A 25,386-nucleotide genomic window follows, 5' to 3' on the forward strand; every position below is an offset into this window, starting at 1 on the left:
CAGTCCCTTCACTATAAAGCCTGGGCCTCATTATACAGCTGTACAGGGGTCTAGTGAAGGCTTTTTAGCTCTTTCATCAGACTGTAGCTCCTGGGAACAGGCCCTCACTCCTGTCCCTTCACTATAAAGCCTGGGCCTCATTATACAGCTGTACAGGGGTCTAGTGAAGGCTTTTTAGCCCTTTCCTCAGACTGTAGCTCCTGGGCACAGGCCCTCACTCCTGTCCCTTCACTATAAAGCCTGGCCTCATTATACAGCTGTACAGGGGTCTAGTGAAGGCTTTTTAGCCCTTTCCTCAGACTGTAGCTCCTGGGATCAGGCCCTCACTCCTGTCCCTTCACTATAAAGCCTGGGCCTCATTATACAGCCGTACAGGGGTCTAGTGAAAGCTTTTTAGCCCTTTCCTCAGACTGTAGCTCCTGGGAACAGACCCTCACTCCTGTCTCTTCACTATAAAGCATGGGCCTCATTATACAGCTGTACAGGAGTCTAGTGAAGGCTTTTTAGCCCTTTCCTCAGACTGTAGCTCCTGGGCACAGGCCCTCACTCCTGTCCCTTCACTATAAAGCCTGGGCCTCATTATACAGCTGTACAGGGGGCTAGTGAAGGCTTTTTAGCCCTTTCCTCAGACTGTAGCTCCTGGGCACAGGCCCTCACTTCTGTCCCTTCACTATAAAGCCTGGGCCGCATTATACAGCTGTACAAGGGGCTAGTGAAGGCTTTTTAGCCCTTTCCTCAGACTGTAGCTCCTGGGATCAGGCCCTCACTCCTGTCCCTTCACTATAAAGCCTGGGCCTCATTATACAGCTGTACAGGGGTCTAGTGAAGGCTTTTTAGCCCTTTCCTCAGACTGTAGCTCCTGGTCACCATGTAATCTCACCATAACACTAACAAGCTAAATAAGGTGTGAAATCTTGGTCAAAATTATCTCAGTACACAAATCTCCAAAGGTGCCCAAAGTTTTGTATCGTCCTTTTTCCTTTTTGCAATTATGAAATTGTAAAAAATGTCTATATATACAATGGGGAAAAAAAGTATTTAGTCAGTCAGCAATAGTGCAAGTTCCACCACTTAAAAAGATGAGAGGCGTCTGTAATTTACATCATACGTAGACCTCAACTATGGGAGACAAACTGAGAAAAAAAATCCAGAAAATCACATTGTCTGGTTTTTTTTTTCATTTTAGGCTGGTTTCACATTAGCGCTTTTTAAAGCACGCACGGCCGGGGGTAGCTCCGCCCCCGAGCCGGCTCTCTGCCCGGCGTGCCCGCCCCTTGCTTGTAATGCCACCTCCTAGCGCACAGCGGCCCCTGCGATCGGCGCATCCTATCTTTAGCATAGGGTGCGCAGATCGTGCGCAGGCCGTGCGCTAGTTGCACTTTGACCTGCGCTGCGCACTCTTGACGGTGCGCCGTGCGCGCCAAAATCCGAAAAGTTTGATTTTAGCGCGCACGGCGCACCGTCAAAAGTGCGCAGCGCAGGTCAAAGCGCAACTAGCGCACGGCCTGCGCACGATCTGCGCACCCTATGCTAAAGATAGGGTGCGCCGATCGCAGGGGCCGCTGTGCGCTAGGAGGCGGCGTTACAAGCAAGGGGCGGGCACGCCGGGCAGAGAGCCGGCTCGGGGGCGGAGCTACCCCCGGCCGTGCGTGCGCTTAAAAAGCGCTAATGTGAAACCAGCCTAATTTGCATATTATGGTGGAAAATAAGTATTTGGTCAGAAACAAAATTTCATCTCAATACTTTGTGATATATCTTTTGTTGGCAATGACAGAGGTCAAACGTTTTCTGTAAGTCTTCACAAGGTTGCCACACACTGTTGTTGGTATGTTGGCCCATTCCTCCATGCAGATCTCCTCTAGAGCAGTGATGTTTTTGGCTTTTCGCTTGGCAACACGGACTTTCAACTCCCTCCAAAGGTTTTCTATAGGGTTGAGATCTGGAGACTGGCTAGGCCACTCCAGGACCTTGAAATGCTTCTTACGAAGCCACTCCTTCGTTGCCCTGGCGGTGTGCTTTGGATCATTGTCATGTTGAAAGACCCAGCCACGTTTCATCTTCAATGCCCTTGCTGATGGAAGGAGGTTTGCACTCAAAATCTCACGATACATGGCCCCATTCATTCTTTCATGTACCCGGATCAGTCGTCCTGGCCCCTTTGCAGAGAAACAGCCCCAAAGCATGATGTTTCCACCACCATGCTTTACAGTAGCTATGATGTTTGATGGATGCAACTCAGTATTCTTTTTCCTCCAAACACGACAAGTTGTGTTTCTACCAAACAGTTCCAGTTTGGTTTCATCAGACCATAGGACATTCTCCCAAAACTCCTCTGGATCATCCAAATGCTCTCTAGCAAACTTCAGACGGGCCCGGACATGTACAGGCTTAAGCAGTGGGACACGTCTGGCACTGCAGGATCTGAGTCCATGGTGGCGTAGTGTGTTACTTATGGTAGGCCTTGTTACATTGGTCCCAGCTCTCTGCAGTTCATTCACTAGGTCCCCCCGCGTGGTTCTGGGATTTTTGCTCACCGTTCTTGTGATCATTCTGACCCCACGGGGTGGGATTTTGCGTGGAGCACCAGATCGAGGGAGATTATCAGTGGTCTTGTATGTCTTCCATTTTCTAATTATTGCTCCCACAGTTGATTTCTTCACTCCAAGCTGGTTGGCTATTGCAGATTCAGTCTTCCCAGCCTGGTGCAGGGCAACAATTTTGTTTCTGGTGTCCTTTGACAGCTCTTTGGTCTTCGCCATAGTGGAGTTTGGAGTCAGACTGTTTGAGGGTGTGCACAGGTGTCTTTTTATACTGATAACAAGTTTAAACAGGTGCCATTACTACAGGTAATGAGTGGAGGAAAGAGGAGACTCTTAAAGAAAAAGTTACAGGTCTGTGAGAGCCAGAAATCTTGATTGCTTGTTTCTGACCAAATACTTATTTTCCACCATAATATGCAAATAAAATGAAAAAAAAACAGACAATGTGATTTTCTGGATTTTTTTTTCTCAGTTTGTCTCCCATAGTTGAGGTCTACCTATGATGTAAATTACAGATGCCTCTCATCTTTTTAAGTGGTGGAACTTGCACTAATGCTGACTGACTAAATACTTTTTTTCCCAACTGTATATTTTATAATTTTTTTTGCCTAAAATACAAAGGACATGTGTCATCTTAGAGGTTCGGCCTTTTAGAGATCATTTCATATTCATCTTGCGTAACTGTTCACAATAAGTCATTTTGACCCGGGGCGCCCACACTTTTACATGCCACTGTAAATGCTTCATCCCGCTGGTGCTCAATATTTAATAGGGTCTCGCCATTAAACTTAATGAAAAGTTCGTTGAATTAATTTGAGCTGTTATTACTCCTCCAAAGAAATGCCACCCCACACCATTACTGACCACTGCCAAACCGGTCATGCTGAAGGATGTTGCAGGCAGCAGATCGCTCTCCACGGCATCTCCAGACTCTGTCACCTCTGTCACATGTACTCAGTGTGAACCTGCTTTTATCTGTGAAGAGCACAGGGCGCCAGAGGCGAATTTGCCAATCCTGGTGTTCTTTGACAAATGCTAAGCGTCCTGTACGGTGTTGGGCTGTGAGCACAACCCCCATCTGTGCACATCGGGCCCTCAGACCATCCTAATGGAGTCAGTTTCTAACTGTTTGTGCAGACACATGCACATTTGTGGCCTGCTGAAGATCATTTTGCTGGTCTCTGGGAGTTCTAATGTTCCTCCTTGCACAAAGGTGGAGGTAGCGGTCCTGCTGCTGGGTTGTTGCCCTCATATGGCCCCCTCCACATCTCCTGGTGTACTGGCCTGTCTCCTGGTAGCGCCTCCAGCCTTTGGACACTACGCTTACAGACACAGCAAACCTTCTTGCCACAGCTCGCATTGATGTGCCATCCTGGATGAGCTGCACTACCTGAGCCACTTGTGTGAGTTGTAGAGTCCGTCTCATGTTACCACGAGTATGAAAGCACAACCAACATTCAAAAGTGACCAAAAGCATTGGTACTGAGATGTGGTCTGTGGTCCCCACCTGCAGAACCACTCCTTTATTGAGGGTGTCTTAATAGTTGCCAATAATTTCCATCTGTTGTCTATTCCATTTGCACCACAGCATGTGAAATTGATTGTCAATCAGTGTTGCTTCCTAAGTGGACAGTTTGGTTTCACAGAAGTTTGATTTACTTGGAGTTATATTCTGTTGTTTAAGTGTTCCCTTTATTTTTTTGAACAGTGTATATAGGTAGAGAGATTGTTTTTTTTTCTTTGCGTTGGAGGGTCCAATTCCAGCTGTTGCTGTGGGATCTGTGATTTCTATCTACTCCACTGTGTACAGGATAATAGAGTATAATAAAGTAGTTATGGATGTGACGTAACTAACATTGTGCAGTGACTCTGCTTTCCATATAGTGACAGATATTTCTTGTTGCTGTAACTGTGATATTTTTCCCCCTTTAAACCTTTTTTAAACCCCTCTGATCAGTGCGATTGTGGCGCCCCTGAGGCTCAGTCGCCACAGAGGTACTGCACCTTCTCCTATGGTGTAGTGCCCCACCACCTAGGTAAGTTGGGAATGCCTTTCCGCACTCCAACACCTGCACCCACACACAGGATAGTTCAGCAATGGACCAGATTGCGGCTCCATGCTTAGAGGGTAGCAGAGCACCTTTCGTGGGTCCTTGCTTCGTAGCACGAGATGTGCTGGGAGGTGGGTGGAGTGGAGATCCATATAAAAGAGTGGGAAGGTTTAGAATTACAGGTCAGTCTGACAAGAGTTCAGTCTGAGGTCAGTCTGTAGGACAGTCAGTCAGGAGAGTCTGAGGACGGGTCCGAGGAGAAGGAGTGCTGCAGCTGCCTCAGTGATCTGAGCCAGCTGGCACGGGAAAGGAACAGAAGGATAAAGATGTTGAACTGCAACCTAAGCTTCCATAGAGAGAGAAGGAACAGCGTGGAATGAAGGAGTAGGAGAACAGAGAGGAGTTGTGGGTTGGAAGAGGAACCCTGCCTATAGGTTCTCAGCGCAAGGCCGGGGCCCGGTCCCCGAGGTTGTAAGGACACTTATGGTTCTGCAGCAAACATCGGAGGAATAGTTGGCTGTAAATGCACTACTCCCATTCAAGACTTGGGGCACAACAGCAACTGAATATAGAGCCAGGACTCTGGAGAAAGGAGTCCCAGAGAGAGGCTACAGCTGTCATACAAGTAGAGTTGTTAGGAACATCTGACAGGAGGAACTTCAGAGTACCACGGTACTGGAGCTCTTCACACTAAAAGGCGCAATAGAGGAGTCGTTCAGGAAAGGTACATGTTGGCGGAGTGTTGGAGAGGAGAAGCCTGACTTGCCCGGGAGGTTGATTGAGTCTCTGCCCCGGAGGACACGGCACGGAGGCAGGCACCAGTGTGTACCACGAACTGTGAGTAAAGCTTTGGAACTACAAGCCCTGGTGTCTTCCAGTCATTGTGCGCCAACACCGACAGCACTGCTACATCTGAGTACCAACATTCCTCACACCGCCTGCGCCTATACACTGCCCTGGGGTTACAGCTTCATCTGTGGGGAGCTACACCATCTATGCGGCAACACACCATCAGCCCCAGAGGATCTGCACGCAGCGTTGGCTTAACATCTTGCTTGCCAAACACCACAGGTGGCGTCACGAACTATTCCATTACACCATTACATTCCCCCATTACTTGGGCGCTCAGGGCCACGGACCGGGTCACCGCTACTGTGACACATCCCACTGACAACGGCCCGGTACCGAGTACCCCGCAGCCCTGGGAGGGCGACCCATGATCATACAACATACAAGCCTCTGATGGCTCCGGTGATGCCCTGTACTACTGTAGTGCCGTGTATCATCGCTTCCTGTCAGTGTAATACTAACGGCCCCATACACATGAGATCAGAGTTGGCTGAACGGTCATTTTGCAGACGGCGATCTCTCCCGACCCCCCCAGACACACACATATTCCAGCTTTCCTGTGGTCTGTATGAGAGAGTCGCCTCCAGACTCCTCTAGAGGAGGATTATCTACAGGAAGAACAAACGGATTATCCTCTAAAATTCAGGATGTCAGATCCTTCTCTGCCCTGACATCATCTGTTGGGAGGCCCCCAAATACATTATTTGGTCGGCCAAACCCCCCGAAATCAGTGCTTTCATGGAATTTTAGTCTAATGTGTATGGGGGCGTTATAAGGTAACTTATTGGACGCTGCCTCTGGCCCGGCCTAATAGACCTTCATACATTGCAGCCCAGACCCCATTATTAGGCATGTAAGTATCGTAGTAACTAGGCCGCCCCATACTATCGAGTACTTGGAGGCGGGGGGCATTCAGCCAAACTCTGTCACACCTTCTTAGATGTCATGTTTGCTTTTCAGGGTTTTTGTTGAAGCCTCATCTGTGCCGTCCCTGCGGTGTACATCTATGTTCTGGGGCACAGAGATTAATTTCTTTTTAATAAATCTTTATCATGTTTAAAAATTATACAATGTGTCTTCTGCTATTTGCATATTTTTTTCTTCTTACAAGAGTTGTTGGAGCCAATTTTTCTTTAGAAACATTTTAATATCGGCTTTTTCTGGAGTTTTTCTTGTAATATAGGAAAACCAAAGGCCAGAAATAAACCCCATAAATCACTGTACATGGAGACTTTAGAATCAGATCATTTCTGTCCGTTGTGTTTTTGGAAACTAAAAATCTTTTCTAAAAGCCTCAAACTTCTGTGTGTGACTCAGAGCCGAGATCTAACGTGAGAGAAGATTCCAGTGCGGGGAAGACGGGAAACCTTCATATAGACGGCCGGTGGGGATGGAGGCAGTGACCGACTCTGGCCAAATCTGTCTCTAGAGCCGTAGTAGAAGATGAAGATGTCGTCCTCATCATGAAGGAGTTATTTCTCATGTCGCGTGTAATGAATATCTCCTGCAGTATTGCTAATGCCGATTCCAGTGTCGGTAATGAGACGAGAATTAGCTTTGTGGAAGATGAGTCTATGAGGAACGTGTTCAGCTGCCGACTCCGAGGAGGAAACTGCTTGTTGTCTGTGGCCTAAATATATAGGTTTTATTAGTAGATGTCAGGGGAGAAAACTAAACCCTGTAAGATAATAAATCTCCTCATATGTTTCCCTTATTATCTCCAGTAATTGTATTATTACACAGGATTCTTATGATGTTACATCGGATCATCTTCTTCTCATTCACGTCTCTACAATATCGGATCCTCTCAGTGAAGATCTTCTACAAAAGAGAATTTTCCTGATTTACCCATTAAGGTTGGATATGGACAGTGACATGGTGGCGGAGAGGATATTACACCTCACCCTAGAGATCCTCTTCCGTCTCACTGGAGAGGTGAGAGATTCTGATGACGTCACATTACTGTCATGATCCATGCTGGATCAGGACATATAAAAGCACTGGTAACCTTTTTTTCCCTAAGCTGTCCTTAAGTTTGTTTTTTGCCCCCGGTGGTGAGCGTCATTGCAATCTAATTTCTTTAGTTAAGTGCACATGATTATAATGCAGGTGTGATTGCTGGCTCTGCTATAAAAGAGTCACAGGTGTTGCAATCAGTGTTGGTGATAGTGTTCATTTCAACCATCCTTGGTGGAGGAAGGATCTAGAGAGAGGTCCTGGCAGCACTGTCTTAGCCCTGGTGTGAAAGGAGTCATAGGGGATTTCCTTAGCTCTGACAGAGCTTGGAGGCAGCGATTCAGGAGGAGAGCTGCATGCTGGTGGTGGACTCTGTTGCCAGGAGCAAGTGCAACAGAGTAAAGCTAAGTGGTGTTTCCCTGTTTGTGTTTTTCCTTAGTGTGTATTAGTACAGTGGGGGGGCCAGTGCCTGCGCCACCCAGCTCCCTAGCAAGGGATAGGTGTAGGGTGTGCTAGGGCGACAGGTTCCTGATTGGCTCCCGGTGCGGAACCGGCATAGGAAACGTTAGGAACGTTAGGGACACTGACTCAGGGGAGTGCAGGAGGTCTCCACGTCCCCTTTCCCTATCGCAGGGCCCACCGTTGTAACTGTTTCCCTACCCCTTGTCTTGTTGTTTTAGTTACCAGCCTGCGAGCCATGTCACACAGGACTGGTCCACGTGACAATTACATCATTCTTATCTATGGGAATAACAGATGGACAGAACTGGAGAGATGAGGACTCTGGAAATGTCTGTAGTGATTTATTAATGTTTCTCTCCATAACCAGGATTACAAAGTGGTGAAGAAGACCTCTAGCGATCGCTGTCAGGACCCTGTGTCTGAGGGATGTGGAAGACCCCTGAGCCCAATCATGGGGCCTGCACCTCACCCCCTTATCCATGAGTACATCAATCACCAGAAGAACCTAGACCTCATCTACAAGATGATTGAGCTGCTGACTGGAGAGGTGACACTGCTGGGAATGCTGGAACATTATTATTATTTATTTATAAAGTACCATTGGTTCCATGGTGCTGTACATGAGAAAGGGTTACATACAAATTACAGATATCACTTACAGTAAGCAAACTATCAATGACAGACTGATACAGAGGTGAAAGGACACTGTCCTTTCAGGCTTACATGCTACAGGATGGTGGGGAAGGAGACAGTAGGTTGGGGGGATTGCAGCAGCTCCAGTGATGGTGAGGTGATATCTCCAGTAGTGGTGAGGAGGCAGCGGGGATCATTGCAAGCTGTAGTCTTTCCTGGAGAGGTGGGTTGTCAGGTTCCATCTGAAGGATCCGAGTGTGGATGATAGCCGGACGTGTTGGGGCAGGGAATTCCAGAGGATGGGGGCTATTCGGGAGAAGTCTTGGAGGCAGTTGGGTGAGGAGCGAATAAGTGTGGAGGAGAGAAGGAGGTCTTGGGACGACCAGAGATTACGTGATGGTAGGTATCGGGAGATTAGTTCAGAGATGTATGGCGGAGACAGGTTATAGATGGCCTTGTAGGTTAGTATTAGTAATTTGAATTGGATACGCTGAGGGAATGGGAGCCAGTGAAGAGATTTGCAGAGGGGAGAAGCGGAGGAGTAACGAGGAGAGAGATGAATTAGTCAGGCGCAGAGTTAAGGATGGACTGGAGAGGTGCAAGGGTGTTAGCAGGGAAGCCACAGAAAAGGATGTTGCAATAGTCGAGGCGGGAGATGATGAGGGCATGCACAAGTAGTTTAGTAGATTGAGGGTTGAGGAAGGGACGGATTCTGGAAATATTTTTGAGCTGGAGGCGAAAGGGGATGGAGAGAGTTTGGATGTGTGGTTTTTTTTGGTTTGGAGAAAAGGGTAGAGTCAAGGGTTATTCCAAAGCAGCGGACCTCCGTTAGGGGGGAAAGCGTGATGTCAATTGTTATAGAAAGGTAGGGTAAGGAAGATCTGTGAGATGGGGGGAAAGATGATTAGTTCAGATTTGTCCACGTTGAGATTGAGGAAGTGAAAGGAGGAGGATATAGGTGATAGACACTCCGGGATTCTGGAGAGCAGAGAGGTGATGTCTGGGCCAGAGAGGTAGATCTGAGTATCATCGGCATAGAGGTGGTACTGGAATCCATGGGACTTTGAGTTGCCCCAGGCCAAGTGTATAGATTGAGAAGAGTAGGGGTCCTAGAACCGAGCCTTGGGGGACTCCAACAGAGAGTGGGTGGGATGAGGAGGTAGTGTGGGAGTGGGAGACGCTGAATGTGTGGTTGGAAAGGTATGAGGAATTCCAGGATAGAGCGAGGTCTTTGATGCCGAAGGAGGAGAGGATCTGTAGTAGGAGGCAGTGGTCAACTATGTCGAAAGCAGAGGACAGATCTAGATGGAGGAGTATAGAGTATTGTCCGTTAGCTTTGGCTGTAAGGTCGTTGGTAATTTTGGTCAGGGCTGTCTCAGTGGAATGATGGTGGTGGAAGCCAGATTTTAGATTGTCAAAGAGCAAGTTAGATGAGAGGTGGAAGGAAAGTTCAGCGTGGACATGCTGCTCCAGGAGTTGAGCAGCGATATTGGGCGATAGCTGGATGTGGCTGTTGGGTCGAGGGTTGGCTTTTTAAGGATAGGCGTGATTGTGGCATGTTTGAAAGGGAAGGTACCAGAAGTTAGTGATAGGTTGAAGAGGTGGGTTAGGGATGGGATAAGTGGTGGTGAGGTTGGGGAGGAGGTGGGATGGCAATAGGGTCAAGTGCACAAGTGGTGAGGTGTGATTTGGAGAGAAGATGAGCAAGCTCCCCTTCAGTGATGTTAGATAAGGAGGTTATGGGGATTGGGCATTGGTTTGGTGTGCAAAAGGGTTGTGGTGGTTGAGCAATAAAGACTTGCTGTGTTTGGTCTATCTTGTTTTTGAAGTGTGCGGCAAAGTCCTCGGCAGAGATGAGGGAGGTTGGAGGGGGCAGTGGTGGGCGGAGGAGGGAGTTAAAAGTATTCAACAACTGTTTGGGGTTGTGGGATAAGGAAGATACAAGGGATGTAAAGTAGGCCTGTTTAGTAGAGGTGAGGGCAGATTTGAATGCAAGTGTTGCTTGTTTTAGTGCAGTGAAGTCGTCTTGCGAATGTGTTTTCTTCCAGCGTCGTTCTGCAATTCTGGATGCTTGCCAAAGCTTTTTAGTGGTGTTATTGTGCCAAAGTTGTCTATTGATTCGTCGCACTCTGTTATGCATGATAGGGACGATCGAGTCGATGGCTGATGCAAGAGTGGCATTGTAGAAAGTAGTGTCAGTGTCGTGGAGTGAAGATATGGAGGACAGTGGTAGAATACAGTCAGAGAGTGTGCGAGTGTCTAGATGTGAGGTTTCTGCGGGGGTGCGCATGCTGCTGTACATGGGTGACAGGAGGAGGACAGGGATGAGAAAGTGCGTAGATGGTGGTCAGATAGAGGGAGAGGGGAGGTGGTGAAGTTGGAAAGAGCAGACGCGGGTGAAGACCAGGTCTAATGTATGTATGTCCGTCTGTGTGGGTGGCTGAGGAGGACCACTGAGTAAGTCCAAAAGATGAAGTAAGGGACAGGAGTTTGGAGGCTGCTGAATGGTGGGTGTCAATGGGGATGTTGAAGTCACCCATGATGAAGGTGGGAATGTCAGCAGAGAGAAAGTGAAGGAGCCAGGTGGAGAATTGGTCAATGAAGGCAGTGGTCGGGCCTGGAGGTCGGTATATGACGGCCACTTGGAGGTTGGAGGGAGAGTGGACTTCAAAAGAGGGGATGATAAGGGAGGGTAGAGGTGGGATTGGGTTGAAGGTGCAGTTGGAAGAAAGGAGAAGGCCCACTCCTCCAGCATGTCTGTTGCCAGGGCGAGGAGTGTGGGTGAAGTGGAAGCCGCCGTAACATAGCGCAGCAGGGGAGGCTGTGTCGGAGGGTGTCAGCCATGTTTCGGTGAGGCCAAGGAAGGAAAAATTATGAGAGGTAAAGAGGTCGTGAATCACATGGAGTTTATTGCAGACGGAGAGGGTATTCCAGAGTGATCCAGAGAGTGGGAGCAGGGTGGTGGGTGTCAAGGGCACGGATTTGAGGTGAGAATGATTCCTGGTGTTTGTGTTGGTTTGGGAACGATAGAAGGGGGTAATAATGGGAGGTATGGGCTGTTGGGGTCCAGGGTTGGGAGATATATCGCCAGCAATGAGGAGAAGCAGAAAGAGGGAGAGCATGCGGGAGGAGGGTGGGTGGCTTGTTTTGTATTTTATTAGGAGAGCTCTGAGGTCGAGGAGCAGGTCAGCAGAGGATGTCAGGTGGGGAGGCAAGAGGGAAGAAGAGATTATTATTTGGTTAGCAGGTGCTGGGGTTGCGGATAGCGAAGGAGAGTGAGGAGTAGTGGAGCCAAAACTGTTTGTGCGTATGTCAGCATGGTGAGAGTAATTTAGAAGGCAAAAGAAATTTAGAACATGTAAACGCAGCGGTTAGTCGTACCTTCTGGTCACTTCAGGCTCATTTCAGATGTTATCCTTAGAAGACATCCTTGGAATAACAGACCGAGGTCAGGCAGACCTCTTAAGCCCCCATTACACACAGCGAGATCGCTAGCGAGGGCGCTGCTGAGTCACAAGTTTTGTGATGCAACAGCGATCTCATCAGCGATCTCGCTGTGTGTGACGTATCAGCGACCGCCCCCCCCCCGTCGAGTATCGCTGATTGTGCTCGAATGCCCTGGACATGTTTTTGATCGTTGGTCTCCTGCTGGCCAGCACGCATCGCTGTGTGTGTCAGTGGGAGATGATCGATCAGCGAGCTGGAGCTGGTATCCAAGGTAAACCACGGGTAACAAGCATGCACGTCACTTAGTTACCCGCTGTGTACCTTGGATACCAGCTCCCAGCGCCAGCACGCTGCTTTACAAGTTACACAGCGAGTAACTAAGCGACGCGTATGCTTGTTACCCGCGTCGTTTCTGGTTCTGATCGCTGATGAGATCTGCCTGTTTGGCAGCTCACCAGCGATCATGTAGCAACACACCAGCGATCCTGACAAGGTCATATCGTTGTCGGGATCGCTGGTTCGTCGCTATGTGTGACGGGAGCTTTAGTCTGAATTTATACTAACTTAAAAGCACCTGAAAGGGCCCAGGTGTGATCAGAAAGTGAGGAGCAGCAGGGAGGCTGGACGCAGACACAGGAGATGATTAATTAGAAGTCACAAGAGGAAATGCAAAGGGAGATAGTATTGCAGCCATAACATATACCAGTGGATGAAGCAGATCGATTGTCAGAGTGATAGTAATAGTGAAGCATAATAATAATGAAGCATCTATAGCAGGGAGTCATTTTCAGGCATATTTCAGATGTTATCCTTAGAACGACATCCTTGGAATGACAGACTGACATTATACAGTAACACTATGAAGGGATCGGGGGATGACGGTATCATTGTATGTGTCAGGTTCCTATAAGGTGTCAGGATGTCGCTGTCTATTTCTCCATGGAGGAGTGGGAGTATTTAGAAGGACACAGAGATCTCTACAAGAACGTCATAATGGAGGTTCCCCAGCCCCTCACATCACCAGGTAATAGGACTAAATACACACGGCCTATAATTATCTGTATGTAGAGAATGAATTCAGTCCCTGTATGTGTTTCCTCCAGATCTATCCAGTAAGAGGACAACACCAGAGAGATGTCCCCATCCTCTTCTTCCACAGGACTGTAACCAAGAAGATCCCAGTGCTCCTCAGGATCATCAGGTAGATGGAGAGAAGGTGTCAGGAGATCTCCCCTATGATGTGTAGACGGCTGTGAAGGTCTTGTGCTCAGTCTTGTTTTATCCACCAGTATTATATGTTTTATACTTTTGTAGTGAGAACGGTGGAGATGGCAGGATTAGAGGTGACACCAGTGACCGGAGATAAACTTTTTACCTCCGATCACAGCTGAGCGGTCATGCTGTGTTCTGACAGTGTGGGAACCACGGCTCTGTGACCGGCGGAGATGATTTTACCGCCAATCAGAAGTGCTACACCGGAGTTTACCACACTGCCACACAGCTTGGGAAACACCGGCTTTTGTGTTGTGCATGTTCGGCTATATTCTGTGATTAAATCAGCAAATATTGCAAATTCGGCGATCGTGAACCGAGCATTGAAATATTCGCTCATCTCTCGCCATAGTACTGTGTGAGGTGCTGTGGGGCCGTCATACTGTGTGGGAGACCTCATACTGAGCTACATGGCCACACAGGAGAACAATTTCCTTGTGATGAGTCAGATAGAAAGTGAGAAATCCAGGCCTTTGGGCTATCTGATTGCCGTCCTCCTGAATTGATATGGTGTTGTGTGCCAGGAGGGAGACATCAGATAGTACGTTCTGAAGGAAAGCAAAGATATAATGGCAGTGGGAATCTGGATTCCAGGCAGGGGACATAGCGGAGACAAAGAGCAGGAAAAGGTCAGTAGCTCAGGTTTGCTGCACTATTGTGGCTTATAGCAAAGGTTATGTACTGCCGCATGTCACCGGAAAGTTCCTGACTACATAATGCAGAAGACGCATTCGTAAAGTGTTGTGCCTGCCATATGATGTGTATGCTTCTCATCAAGGTCTTGTTAAGTGAAGGAAAGTCTGTTTTTGAACTTTGGTCTCCCTCATTCATCTCCATACCATGTGGTCTGGTCCTACAACAGCAGCATGCTATCTGCGGAGTCGGGAGTTATGACTCTGCCAAATATATATGTTCGAGCGGTGTAGAAAATTGCTTTGGAAAGGCTTCTGGGATCGACTTTGGGATTGCCCCTTGCAGACCTGGGGGGCTGGACCCTCATCTGACCTTGTTTTCCATGGGCACACCGCTGGTGAAGGTTCCGTCTCTGCCTGCTGCACGCGCCATCTTCCTACTCTGTGGTGACGTCACCGCTACCCGGTGTTCGGGCGGTGTGGAGATTTCCTACTGAATAGCATCTGCGTCGTGCCTTAGGCTTGCCCCTTGCCGACCGGGGGGTTTTCACCCTCCTCTGCTCAAGTTAAGGCAGGCCACATCGTTGGTGAAGTTCCTGTGGAGGACTGCTGCGGGCGCCATCTTCCTCCACCTTCAGTGATGTCCCCAGGCGCGACCAATCAGCGACGCAGGATTTCCGTTACAGACAGACAGAATTACACAATTTTATATATAGCTGACCCGTGGAAGCGCTGTTAGGCCGTCGTCAGAGTTTGCTCACTCCTTTCTTCAGCCTCCCGGCCACGAAGTTTTACACTTTTGCTACAAATAAACTACGGACTTTCAGTATGGATCAGTGAGTGCTGCAGTCCTTACTTTCTTTGGTGAAATTATATATATAGATAGATATGTGTATGTATATATATATTTGGCAGAGTCATATCTCCCGACTCTGCAGATTGCTGCTGTCGTTGTATTATTACACAGGATTCTTATGATGTTACATCGGATCATCTTCTTCTCATTCAGGTCTCTACAATATCGGATCCTCTCAGTGAAGATCTTCTACAAAAGAGAATTTTCCTGATTTACCCATCAAGGATGGATATGGACAGAGACAAGATGGCGGAGAGGATGTTACACCTCACCCTAGAGATCCTCTTCCATCTCACTGGAGAGGTGAGAGATTCTGATGACGTCACATTACATCATTCTTATCTATGGGAATAACAGATGGACAGAACTGGAGAGGTGAGGACTCTGGAAATGTCTGTAGTGAGATTTATTAATGTGTCTCTCCATAACCAGGATTACACAGTGGTGAAGAAGACCTCTAGTGATCGCTGTCAGGACCCTGTGTCTGAGGGATGGGGAAGACCCCTGAGCCCAATCACGGGGCCTCCACCTCACCCCCTGATCCATGAGGACATCAATGACCAGAAGATCCTTGAACTCATCTACAAGATGATTGAGCTGCTGACTGGAGAGGTGACACTGCTGGGAATGCTGGGACATTATACAGTAACACTATGAAGGGATCGGGGGGATGACGGTATCATTGTATGTGTCAGGTTCCTATAAGGTGTCAGGATGTTGCTGTCTATTTCTCCATGGAGGAGTGGGAGTATTTAGAAGGACACAGCGATCTGTACAAGGACGTCATAATGGAGGTTCCCCAGCCCCTCACATCACCAGGTAATAGACAGGACTAAATACACACGGCCTATAATTATCTGTATGTAGAGAATGAATTCAGTCCCTGTATGTGATTCCTCCAGATCTATCCAGTAAGAGGACAACACCAGAGAGATGTCCCCGTCCTCTTCTTCCTCAGGACTGTAACCAAGAAGATCCCAGTGCTCCTCAGGATCATCAGGTAGATGGAGAGAAGGTGTCAGGAGATCTCCCCTATGATGTGTAGACGGCTGTGAAGGTCTTGTGCTCAGTCTTGTTTTATCCACCAGTATTATATGTTTTGTACTTGTGTAATGAGAGCGGTGGAGATGGCAGGATTAGAGCTGATCATAGATGGGACTTCTCCATCTGTCTGTGACTTTTACAATATTTGTTTCAGGGTGAAGATCTGACCCATATTAATACTACAGAGACATATGTGAGGGGTGATGAGCGGTGTAAAGAGGAGATTCCCACATATGACTACCCAGGTGAGTAGTAACCACTGAATGCAGAGAAGTCACAGATTCCTCTCAGTCACCGGCTGTGGCTGCTTTATCGGTGGTGTAGTCCGGCCGTATTACCATGTCACCATTTTGCCTCTAGACCATAACATTCTCATCCACCCAAAACTTTTCAAATGACTTTGGGCATTGAATGCCCTTTTCTATAGAACTTATAACCTGGAGGATCCACCTACCCCCTGGGATTAGTGTGAGGGTGATCCCTTAAAGCGAGATCTATATGATTGCTTGTACCTGGCCCAATATAGGCTGAGTGCGCGCTTAGAGTCACACCGAACACAGAGATAGGCCGGAATCACACTACCGTGTGTGATGCAAGTAACGCATGAGTCGCTCGCATCAACATTCGACGCTGCTGCCGGTACTCAGGACCGGAGCTGCGGCTGCATAGAAATACATGGCTGTTGATGCGAGAGACTCGTGCGAGTTTCTCACATCACACACAGTAGAGTGATCCTGACCTTACATGTCTGCTTTTTTCTCAGTAAAGGCTTGCAGAAAACTGAAGTTTATTCTCAAGACAAAGAGACAGGAATTAGCCATTCTCTCCTTCACATTAGGAGACGCTGACCGTTACCTGCCCAGATCTGTAACTATAAAGCCAAATGACAGCGTACGTAGAATGTGCTGACAAGATAGAAAATCACTTGTAGAAAAATCTTATGCTGGGCCTGTAAGAGAAAGCGGAGGGTAATGATGCTGTTGGCTTCCTAGATCCCTGAGATCTTATCGGATGAATCTTCTCTCCCTTCTGTGCTGCTGAATGTCTCATGGTCCCTACAAGACCAGGTCCAGTCTTTCTGGCCAAACTTCCCTTTTATGAGCGACAACAGTAAATGTGCAGTGAGGCCAAGTGTGAATTTCTGTGCAATAACAGCAGAGTTTCCCTTTATCCTGACTTTTCAATTTGTGTTAAAACCAACTAACTTCCAGGAGGATTGTGATAATCTCCAGGACAAACATTCCACCTGTGCCATGATAGATCTCTAAGCTGTGCGTGGCTGATGGCTGTAATATACATTTATTCCCGCCTGCAGGAGATGTGTTGGCTCCAGTCCTGGTGTCATGGAGTCACTCCACGTCATAAATTACATTGTTTCTGATCCTAAGGAATTCAGATTACTGCACAATCTCTCCTGAAATGGGGAGCAATATTATTTTCTCTAATCTTCTGCTCAGGATCCATAGTAGCTCCAATGCTCCACTATAAATGAGGGCAACTCTGGTTTACTGTTGTGTAATCTGTATTTGTAGTTTTCAGTTAATGAGATTCTCGTGCTCTGGGGCGGGGCTGTGGGAGGAGCTGTGGGCGGGGCTTTATGTGGTGCTCTGATTACATGTTCATCTGTATTGGCTTATGACAGGTCGCTGACCCCTCACTGACCTGCCCCCATTATTACATAATGCATACAATAGCATTGATATTATTGTTGACTAGAGGTGTGCCTGATGTTATCGCATTGAGAGGGAAGTGTGTGTGTACATGTGGGTGTGTGTGTACGTGTGTGTGTGTCCCGCAGCAGCCTGCGCACCCACCTCTATGCAGTCACAGCCGGCAGGAAAGGGTGGTTTGCGACCTGTGCTGGAGATGTGTGTGTGTCTGTGTATGTGAGTACGTGTGTGGGTTGCCCCCCCAGGGCCGTGGGGTACCCGGTACCGGGCCGGTGTCAGGGGGATGATGTGTCACAGCAGAGGTGACCCGGTCCGTGGCCCTGGGCGCCCAATTAAATGGCGGTGCATGTAATGGTTTATATGAATAGTTCGTGACGCCACCTGTGGTGTTCGGCAAATGAGATGTTACGCCGACGCTGCATGCAGATCCTCTGGGGCTGGTGATGTGTTGCAGCCTAGATGGTGTAGCTCCCCACAGGTGAAGCTGTAGCCCCAGGGCAGTGTAGATGTGGAATTAGAGGAGAGGCACGAGCGGTGTAGATGCTGGTACCCAGATGTAGCGGTGCTGAGTGTGTTGGCGCAAGAATGAAGGGAAGACACCAAGGCTTGCAGTTCCAAAGCTTTACTCACAGTCCGTAGTACACACAGGTGCCTGCCTCCGTGCTGTGTCCTCCGGGTCCTGGGCTCAGTCAACCTCCAGGCAAGATAGGACTCTCCCTTCCATCACTCCGCTAACATGTACCTTTCTGAACGACTCCTCTATAGCGCCTTTAAGTGTGAAGATCTCCTAGTACTGAGTTACACTAGAGTTCCTCCTGACAGATGTTCCCAAGAACCTTACTTGTACGGCAGACAGCTGTAGCCTGCTTCGGGGACTCTCTACTCCTGAGTCCCGGCTCTCTATCCGTGTTGCTGTTGTGCCCCAAGTCTTAGATGGGAGAAGTGCATTTACAGCCTACTACTCCACCGGTGTCTGCTGCAGAACCATTAGTGTCCATAGAACCTCGGGGATCGTGCCCCGGCCTTGCGCTTAGAACCTATAGGCAGGGTTCTCTCCTAACCCACGTCCTCTCTGTTCTCTTTACTCCTTCGTTCCGTACTTGTCTTTCTTTCTTATGGAATCTTAGGTTTCAGTTCTACGTCTTTCTCCTTCTCTTCCTTTCCCTGTGCCAGCTGGCTCAGATCACTGAGGCAGCTGCAGCACTCCTTCCTCCATCCCTCTTCCAGGGATCTCCTTCCTCGCTGACCTCTCGTCAGACTGACCTCTCGTCAGCCTAACTTGCTGACTGCCCTGAAATCCTAAACATCCCCACTCTTTTATGTATCTTAACTCCACCCACCTCCCAGCACGTCCAGTGTTCCAAGCAGAGAACCACCAGAGGTGCTCTGCTACCCTCTGAGCAAGGAGCCGCAATGTGGTTGTGCTGAACTACCCTGTTGTCTGGGATGCGAGTGTTGGAGTGTGGAAAGGAGCACCCAACTTACCTGGATGGTGGGGCACTACACCTTAGGAGAAGGTGCAGTACCTCTGTGGTGACTGAGCCTCAGGGGCGCCACATGTGTATGTGAGTACATGTGTGTGTGAGTACGTGTGTGTGTATGTGAGTACGTGTGTGTATATGTACATGGGCAGGCAGCTGCGGGTCCAGCGGCGGGGTGGGGTTCTAGCAGCGGCCAGCTGGCAGGAAAGACCGCCGCTTGTGGCCTGTGCTGGAGATGGGGTGCAGCGTCACCAGAGGGCGCCCGCACCCCATCTCCAGTACAGGCCGCAAGCCGCGATCTTTCCTGCCGGTTGTGACAGAGGTGGGTGGGCAGGCAGCGGCGGGTCCGGTGGTGGCGGGAGGGTCCCGGCGGAATCCCACTGGTGGTACTGTGGAAGGGCCTGGTATCACCAGCAGGTGCCATATTGGAATACTCATCACTTTGGTATTCCAATATGGCGGTTGGCGTACTTCCGGTGCGGCGCGGTGGATTGTGGGATTCGAGGACATCCAGACGGAAGTGAATGACAGACAATTTAAGGTAAATAAATATATATATATATAGATAATGCCTATAATATTGTGGCTATTGTGAGGCTTAGAAAGAAAATTACATCCAGTAAAATGTCACCAGCGGCCCCTGTCCAGTAGCCTCTATCTCTTACTTATAGATGCTACGGTGCAGGCGCCGCCATCACCGATGACATTGTGTTGGATGTAATTTTTTTTCTAAGCCTCACAATAGCCACAATATTATAGGCATTATCAACAGTAATATCAATGCTATTATATGCATTATGTAATAATGGGGGGCAGGTCAGTGAGGGGTCAGCGACCTGTCATAAGCCAATACAGATGAATATGTAATCAAACCACATAAAGCCCCGCCCACAGCCCCGCCCCAGAGCACGAGAATCTCATTAACTGAAAAACTACAAATACAGATTAAACAACAACCACAAGACGGATTTCATCACCAGGTATCATTGTAATCAGTATAACGGCGCTGACCTGACAGTGTCTGTAGGTTACTGTGCACAATCCTGCTGACAGGTTCCCTTTAAGGCTGCTTTCACACATCCGTCTTTTTGAATCCGGCACGATGCGGCGAAAAGTGTGAAAACCAGATCCGGAATTGGATCCAGTTTTGGCACATAGAATTTAATGATCGATGCATCGTGCCGGATGGACATGTGGCGCCTCCGTTTTTAGCTGGAACCGGCAAACCTGTGCCATCCGGTGTCAGCAAAAAACGTTGCCTGCAACGTTTTTTTGCAGTGCCAGAACAGCTTTTTCTACAGCGCATGTGCGGACACTGTGAGGTTTAACCCACAAGTGCCCGGCGAGCGCACGTGTATCTCTCTCTCCCCCCCCACATACCGCTGCCTCTCTCGTCCCCGGTGTGGCTCCTTTAAATGCTTTCCAAGCCAGATCAGTCGCCGCATCTGCATCCGGTGTCACCGCTGCAGGCCTGGTCCGGCGGTCCGACTTTCCGCCGCACGCCGCCGGAACAAACACACCGATTGTGTGAAAGCAGCCTAAGACATCTCGAAATCTTCTCTTTAAATGTGTAATATTTCTTCTTGAAACTCATCTGACAGAAAATATTGGACTTTACGATAGTTTAGATTGTGACGTCACCGAGCCCCATACTCTAATTACCCCAGAGAGGTTTCACCACTAGCTGCTCATTTATTACTGATGGAGACTGTGGAGTTTGATCATTTCAGTAGATGTTATTGTCTATAGTCACAGTGTTTGATTACAGTAGTGTCCAAAATCCTATGATTTAACCTCTTCCCGCAGCCAGATTTGTGTTCCTAGTCAGGCCCCATTATTAATATCTGACGTGTGTCACTTTATGTGGTGGTAAGTTTGGAATTATTCACAAAGGATAATAGAAAACAAATGGATCTTACAAATTATTTTCCAGCTTCGCACTATACCCTACATACAGTTGCACACTACTGTCTGGGCACATGGCAGTGTTCAGAATGGAAGGAGCGCCATTTAGCTGTTATGGTCCCGGCTGCTGTGCGCTCCTCTGTCATGGTCCCGGCTGCTGCGCGCTCCTCCCGGCGCGTCCCTGCACCCCGGCGTGTCCCCGCACCTGGCTTCCGGGTTCCCCGGTGTCGGGCACCTGCGCACTGTGGAGACCCCGGCGCTCTGCCTCATGGGAGTGATGACGCGGTGGCGCCGCCCCCAACATGGCGGCATCCACCGGCTATTTAGAATTGGTGCATAGTCAGGTAAGGTGCCTGACTGTCGACTTCGGTGACGCTGTCTCTTGCAGCGTTCACTGTGTCCAAGGCCTTACTTCTTGTCTGCGTCTCCAGCGCTCTTTCTGTGTCTGCCGCTGTCTCGCCTGTCTGCTTTGTTGCCATTGTCTCCTGTGTCTGCCACTATCGCTTCTGCCTTCCCTTGCCGTTGATGTCTCCTGTGTCCCCCTCTGATCGCTTGCCTTCCGCCGTGACTCCCTGTCTGTGCCTTATCCATTGTCCCTCTCTATTGCAGCCTCCCGTCTGTGCCATCCTCTGAGTCTGCCTCACAGCCCCTCCTCCACTGTTCCAGGTCCATCTCTGCATTTTCCCAGTTTATCTGTGTATGCTTACCCCAGTCACCCCTTTGGTTCCTGCCGTCACGGTTCTACCCTCCGTGGGCCTGCCCCTAACACTCCCTGTATAGGGGGTGGCCACACCTGGGCCGCTCGCCCTCGTGGGGCTCTGGAGCCGTGTCCCAGAGGGTCCACTTCCGGGTTGTTCCTCATCGCCCATGTAACAGCAACCGTAACAGTACAGTCAGGCCATGGACCCCGCCGGAGCCTCGGCTGCGCAAAAAGAATTAGTTTTCCTTCGGGAGAATCAGACGCGTATCATGTCCTTCATGAAAACCATAGACTCGCGTCTGTCCGCCCTCCAATCCTCTGATCCCGGTAACGCCGCCCAGTTGGCGGGTTTACAACAAGAATTAGCTCAGCAGCGTGATACTCAGACCCATATTCTCAGTTACATGGCGTCTGTAGACGACCGATTACTTTCCCTTCAGTTGGCCGCCTCTGCCTCCTCCCCCGCTCCGGTTTCTCACCCACCTCCGCGGTTAGCCAAGCCACCTCGGTATAATGGTGACGCTAAATTATGCCTGGGTTTTTTAAACCAGTGCCGTCTCCATTTTGAACTACTGCCCCAGCAATATCCAACAGACAGGGCAAAGGTGGCCTTCATCATCTCCCATTTGGAGGGGGACGCCTTAGCTTGGGTCAATCCCCTCTGGGAGCGTGACGACCCTGCGGTCACCCAGCTATCTGTATTTTTGGACACTTTTTGGCGAGTTTTTGACGAACCAGGCCGTCTTGCCTCCACCACTGAGGCACTGTTCAACCTTTGCCAGGGTTCTCAGACTGTGGGTCAGTACGCCATACAGTTTAGGACCTTGTCCTCTGATTTAGGCTGGAATAACGAGGCACTGGTGGGCGCCTTTTGGCTAGGTCTCAAGGGTCGTATTAAGGACGAGCTGGCTGGTCGTGACACCCAATCAGCTCCGGAAGATCTAATTTCCCTGGCCACCCGGATTGATCTCCGGTTCCAGGAACGAGCCCGGGAGAGAAGGGTTTCCCGTCCTATATCCTCTGTTCGCAGACCGCTCAGTCCCCGACCGAGGACCTCCGCTCCTGCTTCCGTACCTGAACCCATGCAGGTGGACCGCCTTAAGCTCTCGGACTAGCGTCGTATGGAGAGAAGTCTCCAGGGCCTTTGTTTCTATTGCGGCAGCAACTCCCACCTACTCCGATCTTGTCCTGAGCGTCCGGAAAACTTCTCCGCCTAGGCCAGGTAAGAGAGGCCTCCCTAGGCGTATGTGATACCTTTCAACCCCTCACTTCATCTGTCCTCTTGCATGTTGGTGGGAAGCGGGCTTCTCTAACGGCCTATGTGGACTCGGGCGCCGCTGGAAATTTTGTTAGACTTGAGGAAGTTTAATAAATTTTCAGTCCCTGTGAGGGTCTTGGAGAACCCCCAGGTTCTTGCGTCCGTTGATGGCCGACCCCTACAGGAGGCTGTTACTCATGTTACTCTAGAGGTAGAATTGCAGATATGGGCCCTGCACAAAGAGAGAGTTACATTTTTTGTCTTAGCAGGGATCTCCCATCCTATCCTCCTCGGTCTCCCTTGGCTGCGGCTCCACAAACCCATGTTGGATTGGCATATTGGCAACGTCTTGCGCTGGGAAGAGTCCTGTCGGGCTCGGTATCTGCTGTCGGTGCGTCCCGTAGGTAATCCCTCTCCTTCCCCCATTCCCGCCGGGTTTCCGTTGGCTTACACTGTTTTTTCGGATGTCTTCGACAAGAGAGAAGCTGAGACTCTTCCTCCTCACCGTCCCTACGATTGTCCCATCGAGCTCCTTTCAGGAACCACTCCTCCTCATGGTAGAATTTATCCCCTCTCATCAGCAGAGACTCAAGCCATGTCTGAATACATTCAAGACAATTTATCCAGAGGTTTTATTCGGAAGTCTTCGTCTCCTGCTGGAGCAAGCTTCTTTTTTGTGAAAAAGAAGGATGGGTCTCTACGTCCGTGCATTGACTACCATGGCTTGAATCGCATCACGGTCAAGAACAGATATCCCCTGCCGCTCATCTCTGAGCTCTTTGATTGCCTGAGGGGAGCATGAGTGTTCAGCAAGCTTGATTTACGTGGAGCCTACAACCTCGTTCGCATACGCTCAGGGGATGAGTGGAAAACCGCGTTCAATACGCGAGACGGGCACTATGAATATTTTGTTATGCCGTTTGGTCTCTGCAATGCCCCTGCAGTGTTCCAGGAACTCGTTAACGACATCTTTCGAGATCTTCTCTACTCTTGTGTCGTGGTCTACCTGGACGATATCTTGGTCTACTCCCCCGATCTTGCCACACATCGTCGAGATGTTCGCCAAGTTCTCCAACGTCTCAGAGAAAACCACCTTTTTGCTAAGTTGGAGAAGTGCATTTTTGAGCAGACTTCTTTGCCTTTTCTTGGATACATCGTCTCGAGCTCGGGGTTAGAGATGGACCCTGAGAAAGTCTCCGCAGTTCTCAATTGGCCACATCCTCTTGGTGTAAAGGCCATTCAATGTTTTTTGGGGTTTGCCAATTGTTATAGGCAATTTATTCCCCACTTCTCGTCTTTGACTAAACCTATTACCGCGCTTGTCCACAAAGGAGTCAATCCCAACCTCTGGCCTCCTGATGCGCAAGATGCTTTTGAAGCTTTGAAACAAGAATTTGCGAAGTTGCCAGAACTCCATCGCCCGGATACCAACAGGCCGTTTATTCTCGAAGTTGACGCATCCTCAGTGGGAGCTGTTCTGATGCAAAAGTCTTCTTCCGGCCAAACTCTCACCTGCGGGTTCTTTTCGAAAGCTTTCTCCGCTCCCGAACAAAACTATGCTATTGGAGATAGAGAACTGTTGGCCATAAAGTTGGCTCTCGAGGAATGGCGTCATCTACTCGAAGGAGCCATCCATCCGTTCACCATCTTTACGGACCACAAGAATTTGGCTTACCTTCAGTCCGCTCAAAGGTTTAATCCTCGCCAAGCCAGATGGTCACTGTTCTTCGAACGTTTTGACTTCGAACTCCACTTCCGGCCCGGGGACAAGAACATCAAGGCCAATGCCCTATCGCGGTCGTTCTTATCAGTGGATAAGGAGGAGGGTCCTGGACATCTTATCAACCCTGCCAAAATCCTTACTGTGACTCCACTGAACGTGGTGTCCCCACCGTCCGGTAAAACCCTTGTTCGAAGTAAAGACAGACTGAAGGTTCTGCGTTGGAGCCATTCGTCTAAATTCTCTGGTCATGCAGGAGTTTAAAAGACTCTCTCGTCTCCCGTCATTATTGGTGGCCTTCTCTCTTCGCAAGGACGTCTTAGACTTCATCGCCTCTTGTCCTTCCTGCGCCCGAAATAAAGTCCTTCGACATCCTCCTTCGGGTCTCTTGCATCCATTACCGGTGCCTGCCAAACCTTGGACCCATGTTGCTATGGATTTCGTCACCGATTTGCCTCCGTCTTCCAGATGTACGGTGATATTAGTGGTCGTGGATAGGTTTTCCAAGATGGCCCACTTTATAGCTCTGCCAAGCCTGCCCACTGCTCCCGAGTTGGCGAAGATCTTCCTACTCCATGTTTTCCGCCTCCATGGCTTTCCTCAGCATATCTTCTCGGACCGGGGAGTGCGATTTGCCTCTCGTTTTTGGCGAGCACTCTGCGGATTGTTAAAGATAAATCTAGATTTTTCCTCCGCCTATCACCCCCAGTCTAATGGTCAAGTGGAGCGAGTCAACCAGGCTCTCACGGCATACCTTCGGCATTTCACCAATGCTCACCAAGACGACTGGGTCTCTGCTTCCTTGGGCTGAATTCGCCTATAACAACCATTCCGGCGAGGCCTGTTCCAAGTCTCCTTTTTTTGTGGGTTTTGGCCAACATCCCGGCATTCCTCTCCCTGTTTCCCCTAC

At 49.3% G+C, this 25,386-nt stretch overlaps 2 protein-coding genes across 2 annotated transcripts; both read left to right on the forward strand.

Moving 5' to 3' along the window:
- The first annotated feature begins 7,114 nt into the window (after positions 1-7,114).
- Positions 7,115-13,184, forward strand: LOC141075797 (gastrula zinc finger protein XlCGF66.1-like). The gene is made up of 4 exons (XM_073562942.1): positions 7,115-7,375; positions 8,226-8,405; positions 12,839-12,962; positions 13,042-13,184. The coding sequence occupies exons 1-4, from the start codon at positions 7,304-7,306 to the stop codon at positions 13,182-13,184; spliced, it is 519 nt and encodes a 172-aa protein (XP_073419043.1). The 5' UTR covers positions 7,115-7,303.
- A 1,739-nt stretch (positions 13,185-14,923) lies between these two features.
- LOC141075798 (uncharacterized) lies at positions 14,924-22,576 on the forward strand. The gene is made up of 6 exons (XM_073562943.1): positions 14,924-15,001; positions 15,131-15,310; positions 15,394-15,517; positions 15,601-15,698; positions 15,897-15,987; positions 22,479-22,576. The coding sequence occupies exons 1-6, from the start codon at positions 14,924-14,926 to the stop codon at positions 22,574-22,576; spliced, it is 669 nt and encodes a 222-aa protein (XP_073419044.1).
- Positions 22,577-25,386: the final 2,810 nt, after the last annotated feature.

This window comes from Dendrobates tinctorius, unplaced genomic scaffold (genome assembly GCF_039654945.1).
Source record: "Dendrobates tinctorius isolate UK_male_01 unplaced genomic scaffold, ASM3965494v1 ptg000372l, whole genome shotgun sequence".
Taxonomy (NCBI): domain Eukaryota; kingdom Metazoa; phylum Chordata; class Amphibia; order Anura; family Dendrobatidae; genus Dendrobates; species Dendrobates tinctorius.

What these genes read in the sequence shown, in the direction of transcription:
- LOC141075798 (XM_073562943.1), top strand. Translation starts at nt 14,924, where the DNA reads ATGGATATGGACAGAGACAAGATGGCGGAGAGGATGTTACACCTCACC. An exon ending in CCAGCCCCTCACATCACCAG is followed by an intron (nt 15,518 to 15,600) that starts GTAATAGACAGG and finishes TGATTCCTCCAG; the next exon opens with ATCTATCCAGTAAGAGGACA. An exon ending in TCCCACATATGACTACCCAG is followed by an intron (nt 15,988 to 22,478) that starts GTGAGTAGTAAC and finishes CTCCGGTTCCAG; the next exon opens with GAACGAGCCCGGGAGAGAAG.
- LOC141075797 (XM_073562942.1), top strand. Translation starts at nt 7,304, where the DNA reads ATGGACAGTGACATGGTGGCGGAGAGGATATTACACCTCACCCTAGAG. An exon ending in TTGAGCTGCTGACTGGAGAG is followed by an intron (nt 8,406 to 12,838) that starts GTGACACTGCTG and finishes TGTATGTGTCAG; the next exon opens with GTTCCTATAAGGTGTCAGGA. An exon ending in CCAGCCCCTCACATCACCAG is followed by an intron (nt 12,963 to 13,041) that starts GTAATAGGACTA and finishes TGTTTCCTCCAG; the next exon opens with ATCTATCCAGTAAGAGGACA.